Source organism: Cucurbita maxima, unplaced genomic scaffold (genome assembly GCF_002738345.1).
Source record: "Cucurbita maxima cultivar Rimu unplaced genomic scaffold, Cmax_1.0 Cma_Scf00014, whole genome shotgun sequence".
Taxonomy (NCBI): Eukaryota; Viridiplantae; Streptophyta; class Magnoliopsida; order Cucurbitales; family Cucurbitaceae; genus Cucurbita; species Cucurbita maxima.
In genome coordinates, this window is record NW_019272030.1 from 4861279 (window position 1) to 4869847 (window position 8569).

The window sequence follows — 8569 nt, forward strand, 5'->3', positions numbered from 1 at the left end:
TTTTTTTTTTTTTTTTTTTTTTTTTTTTTTTTTTTTTTTTTTTTTTTTTTTTTTTTTTTTTTTTTTGTCAGCTAAAGTCATGTAAGGCCTGCTACACGTTTGGGAATCTTTGAAATTGAGAGTATTTTTTAAACAAATTGTAAAGACTTATTTTTATTTTTATGAATTTGGACAATTACTTCTGAAGAATTTCAAAAATTATAATATATTTTTACCTTAAGAACATCTCCAAACTAAAATGTTGGAATTCGGTAGTTTTTACCTTATTAAACTAGTTTTTTATTAGCTTGTTATTAATAAATAATAATTATTATTATTATTATTATAAAAAAAACTATAGAAAATGTGTACTCAAAAGCCCTCAGCCTCCTGCAGCCAAATCAGCGACCATCTCTGACATAGTTTTCAGTTACGGTGAAGTTGCCAACTTTTCCAAACATTCCGACACAATTCTCATACAGGGTCTCTTCTCAGGGCTCTTCCGAGTGCAAGCAACAGCTATATCAATGGCCGCCGCAGCTTCTTCCTCGTCCACTTCCCCACACATGGACGGATCTATGATACACGATGGCCGTTTCCCTTCATCGATTCCAAGTTGAATCCATTGAACCAGCTCCATCTCCGACGAACCCGCTTGAATCACCGCCATCTTTCCGGTGATAATTTCCAGTAATATCACTCCAAACGAGTAAACATCCCACTTCTGCGATGGCTTTGCCGCCTTCAAGGCTTCAGGGGCTTGATAATAGGACCCTATTGACAGCGAGGAGCACATGGAGTTTGATCGGAACGGAGACCGCCGCGGCGTTGCGGCGGGGGTTCGCTCCGAAGGTGAGGCACTGAGATCTCCGGCGGCATTTGAAAGTCGTCCGAGTCCGAAATCTGAGATGTAAGGTACCATGTTGTTTCCTAGCAGAATGTTGGTCGGCTTCAGGTCGCCGTGGACGTATTTTCTTGGACTGAATTCGTGAAGATATGTCAATCCGTTTGCTACTCCTTTCACGATCTTCACACGATCAGCCCAAGAAAGTGGTCGGAAGTAGGAACTTTCTGCTTTCCCTGCTTGGATATTGGAAAATATCATTAGAAACTGAATCATTATCAGAAAAACACTCTCCAATATCATTAGAAAATGAAATTGTTCCATTTTGTTTAGAAGAGTTTTAAATATTTACCATGAAGTGCAGTGGCCAGGTCTCCATGTGGTATGTATTCATGAATGAGCAGCTTCTCTTCAAGAGACCAGCAGTAAGCTAAAAGAGATACGATATTGGGATGTCTGACCTTCCCAATTGCTTCAACTTCAGTTTGGAACTCTTTAAACCTTTCATAAGCTCCATCTTCCAACCTTCTTACGGCTAGCTTTACTCCCTTCTCTAGAACCACTTGATACACAATCCCATTCCCATTCTTGCCTAGAAGATAAGCTGAGGCTTTCAAAAGTTGCTCGAGATTGAAGTCGACTTGCCGATCCAGTAGCACGAAATTATACTTCTCCATGTTTTCTGGTAGGGTCTCAACATCAAGTTTTGCAAAGCAAGAAAACTCTGTTTTAAACATCAATGCCTGGCTAAAGTTACAGCCATCTACATTTTCACTCCCTTTAGAAGGATAAGCCCTCTTGCACCAAAATACTACCAGGATTACCAGGCAGAAACCAACTATGATACTTGCAGAGCCTGTGATTATGGAGCAAGATTTTCCACCTTTCCCATGTGATGGGCAATGGAACCACGAGTCGTGGTTTGGCGTTGGCACCATGAATGGACATGAAACATTGAGAGGAAGTCCACATAGAAAGGCATTCCCTACGTAAGCTGTTGGACCAAGGTTTTGGAAAGCTTCTTGTGGTGGTATTTGACCACTGAGATTATTGTAACTTAGATCGACATAAAGGGTTGCAGGGAGGCTGCTAAAGCCTGGCGGGATTGGGCCGGTAAAGACGTTGTGAGACAAATCAAGAGTGCCTCGCAAGTGGGACAAGTTGCCAAAGTCTGCAGGGATCCAACCGTTGATGACATTGAAGGAAATATTGAGATACTGAAGGGATGTCAAATGGGAACCAAACCCATCTGGAATACTGCCATTAAAGACATTTTGTGAGAGATCCAAGCTTTGTAATACTACCAGCTTGTAGAGCTCAGTTGGGAAGCTTCCGAAAAGACTATTGTTTCGAAGGCTTAAATGACGGAGTGACCCAAGCTTCCCAAGTGCAGGATGGAGAGTACCAGAGAGTTTCTTGTTTTCAATACTGAGAGAAACAACTCTTTGTTCTGTACAAGTGATTCCATTCCAGGAACACGGGGTGGCATCATAGAAGTTCCAGTTTTGGAGGAAGCCTTCGGCATCAAAAGTTGAGTTTTTGAATGAAAGCAGAGCCAATCCCTCTTCATTCAGAGAAGACACAGATGAAAACTGGTTGCTCACAATGAAAACAAAGCAAATCTCCAGTAGAACCATAGTGTAGTTATGTTACAATCAGAAAGAGTGCTTCCCTTGAAATAAGTATCAAATGGAAAACAAGAAGGTTCCTAATCAGAAACCAGCAAGTTTTACAGTGGAGAAAGAAAACAAGAGGGATGCTATGATTTGTGAATTTTAAGGCGGGCCATTTGGACTGGTCTAAGCGTAATTGGAGGCGAGTCTTGCTGGGCTGATTGTTGATGGAATTTGGCTGGAAATTTTGGGTCAAAATTTGTCTGTAGTGGAAGACGTTGTAAGAAATTGACAAAGGTTGTTTCGTTTCCACCAGTTGTGGAAATCATGTATAGTTTTGAATGAAGAGGTACGGCGGGATTGGTGTGGTTAGGCTGCAAGTCAAAGTGATCCATAGATCTATTACTATTACATGTATACGTTCATCGTTCTTTGTTTATTTCTTATTTCCTTCTCTCATTAGTAAAAGAACACTATATAATCCAAAACAAAATACGAATGTCTTGGATAAATCAACGCCTCTTAACTCAATTCAAACTAGCTAATGGATCAAGAAGACAAGAACCTGACTTCTGTGTATGAAAATATTAGAGATCATGAAAGCTGCAGTTAGTGAGTTGGAGCGACAGATCCATGAAGCTGCATAAAGAAAACAACTCAAGGCAGATTTTGGTGTAATCTAATAATCCAAATCTAAAGTTGAATGTGTTCTCTTTCTATGCACGTCAAATTATAAAGGGGGAAAAAATCATTATCTGAACTCCTCGCTCCCACTGATTGCAGAATAAGTTACCGCTTTGATGGGGCCATGGAGGTTCTGACTGAAACAATCACAATCAGCAGGAACAAGCTTTCAGTCAATTCAAGGGTTCATTTTAGCTTTCTTCCATTGAAGAATTTGGCAAGATTTTTCACAACCTTCGTTCTGTTCTCCATGGAAAAGGAGTCAATTCCTCCGTTCATCATATTAGGCGATGGTGAGGATGATATTCTGAACTTTAACCGCCTAGATGGAGTCATGCTTCCATTTCTCCTAATGGACTTTTGGCGATTTGCTGGTTCCATATTTTCAGCTTCTGTATTCTGCAACTCTCCCTCCACCATTCTTTTTTCGGTAAGTGATCTCTTTGTCCTGTATATCTGTTTCTCTTCTTCCATTATCATCTCCTTGATTTCCATTTCGGCTAATTCACATTTCTTTATTGTTTCAACTTCACTTGCTTTAATGGCTTCAATCCAAGCCTGAGCTGCTGCAACTTTTTTGTCAGCAATTTCTTGTGCTGCAACCGCATGACCAGCTAAGTACTCGTATTCAAAACTAGAGATGGTGATAACAGAGCTATTCTTAGTTGCAGAAGCTCTTAGTCTCATTGTACTTTCTGTTAGTGACTTCAAATTTGCAAGTGCCAAAGCCTCAGAAGACTTCACTATTTCGAGCTCCCGCAAGGCATCTTGCAATCTTTCCTCATTTAAGTCTATTTCAGATTCAGTCTCTTGGATTTCCGCTTTGGTGTTTTTTATTTCTTGGTCAGTAAGCTCCTTTTCTTTCTTTGCAGCCTCCTTTTCTTTCTTCATTTGTTCTATAGTGAGAGACAGATTAGAAGCAATAGTTTTGGCTCTCACTTCAGCTGAAGATACAGCCTCCAATTTGGTTTTTGCTCTAAGCAGCTTTGAGTTTAGTTTTTTAACAACTAAATCAGTTTTTTCATCAGGTTTCTTCAAATTAGCATTCTCTTCCCTGACACGCTTCAGTTCCCTTCGTACAGCATCCATCGATGTCATGAACTGAAAGCCTTCATCCCGTATTGCGGCCAAATCCTTCTTTGCAGCCTTGAGTTCTTCTGTGATTGATTGCAATAAAAGTTCATCCTCTTCTACCTGAGATTTTGTTTCCATTTCTGTCATCATAACTTTTTTCTGAGCTTTGACGTTTAATTCCTTGACCAACTTTAGTTCCCTCTGCAACACATTCACATCTGACGTTGTGGCACTCAATTGGTTTTCTAGCTCTTTTAAGCCTTCAACCTCTTGAACAAGATCATTAATATTCTTCCTCTTGTTCTCAATTGCACATAAGAACTCTTGGGCTTCCACTCTTCTCTGTGCTTCAATCTCTTGAAACTCTTTCAAAGCCTCCATCTGGGCTAACTCAACTAGTACTTGTTCTTCATTTATTTCATCAATCTCCTTCCTTAGCTCTTCAATAGAGCTTGACAAGGAATGAAATTTCGAAATGGCTTCTTCCTTTTCCTTCTCTGCCTGCAATTTCTCCCGAAAAACAGAAGCAACATCGAGTTTGAGTTTGCTTAATTCTTGTTTTGCAACTTCCAGTTCCTGCATCAATTCCTCATACTCGTGATTCTCACTGCTTGCAACAGCCAAACGCTGGTCCTGGACTGAACCTGACTTCTTTAACCTTTCGAGTTCCCGTTTATGCACCTGCGTCGTGGCATTTGATTTGCCAAACAGGGAAGAGAGCTTTTTCACTGTGCTCTTGGCCTTGAGGAGCTCAAGTTGAGCTTGGGCATTAAAGGAATCTGCCGCATTTCTACTGTTCTTATAATGCTCAATGTCTGTCTTTGCCTTTTGGAGTTCTCTCGCCTTTAAGGAATACTGCAATTGTAAGAGACATGTTCAGCATGACACTAAACTACTTTCCCTTTTCCAACAAACTTTTTGTTTTAATTCTAAAAGCATTTGAAATGGTTAGTAAAGTGGATGCATATGTGTGGAAGCACTGTCATCACAATTCCCTATAAAAAACACTTTTGGAAGATAATTAGTTAAATACTTCTTTTAAATATCTTTTATCCATTTTTAGAAAAAATTTCAAACTACTTTTAAGGATCGAAAATGTTTAAACATTTCTTTCAAGTAAGCAATGCCCAATTGAAACTAAACCTACAATCTCTTAAAATGCATACCTCTGAGGAGTCTTGGGGGAGTGATTTCTTCCATGAAATGCCATCTCCTTTTCCATCTCCATATTGGTTAATAGCGGCTCTGACTAATCCACCTCTAATTTTGCTGTCAAAATCTCTCCTCTCCATCTCCACCTATTCATTCTCAAGAAACAAAAGTTTCATTCCTGTTTTTCGATTAGAAATCAACTCCAAAACAAATTAAGCTTGTTTCTTCTAATTAAACCAGTGAAACAAATTCATCCAATCCTCGCAGATTCAAAACCAAACACTTCAACAATCCACAGAAAGAAAGAAAGAAAAAACGTAAACTAAAACCTTCCTTCCATGCTTCCTCGTGACTCCATTCAAACTAAAAATGGCGATAGGAAACCGCGATGTTACCAGAAATGGATTTACCTGAAAATTGGGAGCAAAAGGCATGGGAATTCTGCTTGTGGTGAGATTGGGCAATGCGTTTAAGTGGAGGACGCCATGGGCAAGAGGAACCACAATGCAACAGATAACAGAGCTGAAGAGCGGAGGAAATAAAATCGCCACTACTTTTTGTTTTATATTCTTTTTTTAATTGGTTATATATATATATATATTTTGAAAAGAAAAAAAAATAGAATAAATGAAGAAAGGTACGTGGATAAGAATACGGGGCACATATTTTACTAGTTGAAAACCACTTCATTTCCCCACCTTTCAACAACAAATCTTGCATTTTATGTAATCTTTAAAAAAAAATAAAAAAATTAAACGGAAAAATAGAATAATTATTTTTTAAAATAATCTCTCCAATTAATTTTGTTAAGAATGGTTAGAATTTGGTATTAACTAATTAAAAAAAGATTATGAATATATAAATGAAGAGGTATTATTTTTATTTAAATTAAACTTTTTACAAAACTAAAAGTAGGCTCGTAAAAATATCACAATATGTTTTTTTATATTCTGTTAATAAATTATTTGTAAACATGAAACTCGAAAATGGAGTGAGAAAAGACAAAGGTGAGGGGAAGGACATTTTTGTTGTTGAGCATGATAACATCAATGCAAATTTGTCGGCGGGTCTCTTGCAGTAATCCACGACACGTGAAACGCCACGTCCTGCTCTAAAGAACCACACAGTTGACACGCCAACGAAATTTTTCTTTTTTATTTAAAAATTAGATGCGTCATGGAGTCTTCTTTATGCGTTGGGAAAAGAAAACGAAAAATAAAATGAGAGGCTCATCAACTTAAATTACTATTAATTAGCTACTTTCGATTTACAAGTACACCCATAGAATGAGAGCCCTAAAAAATCTATTTTATCCCAATACTATAAAATGAGCCCTAAAACTGGCTTAACTCCTTATTTGGAGCTTTCGAACTAAGTACACATTTTATTCGATACTTCAGTCATTGTTTACTATACATTTGAGACTTACAACCTCTTTGTTCGACACTTGAAGACTTTTATTGCGATGATTAAGTTAAGAACATGTCTCTGATAATATGTTATGAACCACGAATCTCTACGATGGTATGATATTTTACTCTGAACATAAGCTTACTTATAGTACTTGTGTGTATCTTAACCAAGGGTGTTCAAAATTATTATATTTCTAAAGTTTAAATATTAGAATGGATTATAATTTAGAGACTAAAATACAACCCAAAACAAATATTAAAGTGGAGTTTAACTTTCCTTATGAAATATTAATTTATTATTTATTTAAATTACCAAAATTATAATTATTAAATATAAAAACGAGTTTAACTCGAATGATATAAAATGAATCCTATTACTCGATAATTGAAATAAAATTAAAATAAAATAAGTTATTAAATTAAGCGTAAGAAAAAAGAACTACAAATAAGTGCAGTTTGCCATCTCATACAAAAAGATAATTTTGTTGGGAAAACACGAAGATCCAAATACTACCGATTTTCTCAAATCGAACTACAGAAGTAAGATCTATCCGAGCTCGCTGCCGCTTTTTCCTCCCTCCTTCACTTCAATTGCGACGTAATGAAGATGGAGTTGGAGCAGAAACAGTGGTTCTCCTTGAGCTGAGGTAGTATGTGATCAATTCTGCGAAGTAACTTCCATTGACATGGAAAGGTCGTCATTGTGCAATTGCGTTGTTAACTTTTTGCTGGAGGAGAACTATGTGTTGACTGCATTTGAGCTCCTCCACGAGCTTCTCGACGATGGCCGGGATGCCCAGGCCATTCGCCTCAAGGAGTATTTCTCCGATCCAGCTCACTTCCCTCCTGATCAAATCACTCGCTTCAATTCTCTTCGAGGTTTTTATTTCCCCGCTTTATCTTGTCGATTTCGTGATTTCTGATTTTCCTTGTATATATTTACTCTATTTCTATTTCTTCCATTCGGTTAAGAAATTAGGGGTACGTGATTAGAACTTGATTTCTACTATTTTCAAATTTTGTTGATTTCTACTATTTTCAAATTTTGTTGAAGTAGTGCGGTTTAAAAATTCGTGCTCAATCTCAAGCTTAGAGCTTCAAATGTTTCTGTTGAGCTCAATGGCAATTCAGTAGCGTGTATTGACGTAAAATATAAGTTCTATTTGCTTTTCCAAATTCCGATAATTTGTTTAATCGAATTCAAACTATGACTTAGATCTTCGGAATTTTCGATTTCAGATTTTGGCTCGACAACAAGCTTGATCAAGATTATACATTATCTTTAGACCTGACATTATAACGTTCTTTTTTTGTCCAATAAGTGGAGGAAATAAATCATAGCTTATGCTGGAGGTTTGTTGTAGGACTTCCAACTGTCTTGTTATGTAAGGTAGTGGATAGACATTAGAGTTGAGAAAACTAGTTCAATTCCCACGGATGAAGGATCATGAGAGAGAAGTTGGCAAAATATAGCAAGACAGGCTGAGGCAGATAGAATAAGTTCAAATAAATAGTAATTCGATTATGACCTTAGACAACTCAAAGTTCAACTCACATTCCCATGGAGGATCCCAGATCAAAACATCCCTCCCATCGGATTGTGCAGACAAGTCTTTGTTTTGGGTGGTATAGATAGAAATAAGTCTTGTAGTATTTAAGGATAACCGTAAAGGAGAGTTTGAGAATTGAGAAACTACTGAATCCAAGCCTACTTTGGAGCCCGCTCTAATTAGTATTACTTCTTTTTCGTTAATCCCAACTAGAGGATCTTTCTGTAATCCGGATGTCTTTTTTTTTTTTTTTTTTTTTTT

General features: G+C 37.4%; 3 protein-coding genes across 4 annotated transcripts in view; 1 reads left to right on the top strand and 2 right to left on the bottom strand.

Annotated features, from left to right (window-relative positions):
• Positions 1-245: 245 nt before the first annotated feature.
• Positions 246-2475, bottom strand: LOC111489040 (receptor protein kinase-like protein ZAR1). The gene is made up of 2 exons (XM_023137059.1): positions 1176-2475; positions 246-1059 (listed from the first exon to the last, which is right to left on the bottom strand). The coding sequence occupies exons 1-2, from the start codon at positions 2458-2460 to the stop codon at positions 410-412; spliced, it is 1935 nt and encodes a 644-aa protein (XP_022992827.1). The 5' UTR covers positions 2461-2475; the 3' UTR covers positions 246-409.
• Positions 2476-2988: 513 nt separating this feature from the next.
• On the bottom strand, positions 2989-5899 carry LOC111489038 (protein PLASTID MOVEMENT IMPAIRED 2). Of its 2 annotated transcripts, none has more exons than XM_023137055.1 (3): positions 5757-5899; positions 5361-5492; positions 2989-5049 (listed from the first exon to the last, which is right to left on the bottom strand). In XM_023137055.1, exons 1-3 carry the CDS (start codon positions 5778-5780, stop codon positions 3307-3309), a joined length of 1899 nt encoding a protein of 632 aa, XP_022992823.1. In that variant the 5' UTR covers positions 5781-5899; the 3' UTR covers positions 2989-3306. The 2 variants fall into 2 exon arrangements, with proteins under 2 accessions (XP_022992823.1, XP_022992824.1); XM_023137056.1 differs by having other exon boundaries at positions 5361-5524.
• A 1327-nt stretch (positions 5900-7226) lies between these two features.
• Positions 7227-8569, top strand: part of LOC111489035 (lisH domain and HEAT repeat-containing protein KIAA1468-like) — a 10190-nt gene continuing 8847 nt past the window's right edge. Inside the window, exon 1 of the mRNA XM_023137047.1 lies at positions 7227-7637. Within this exon, the coding sequence (XP_022992815.1) occupies positions 7445-7637 (193 nt within the window). The 5' untranslated portion in view covers positions 7227-7444. The remainder of the gene's footprint in view (positions 7638-8569) is intronic.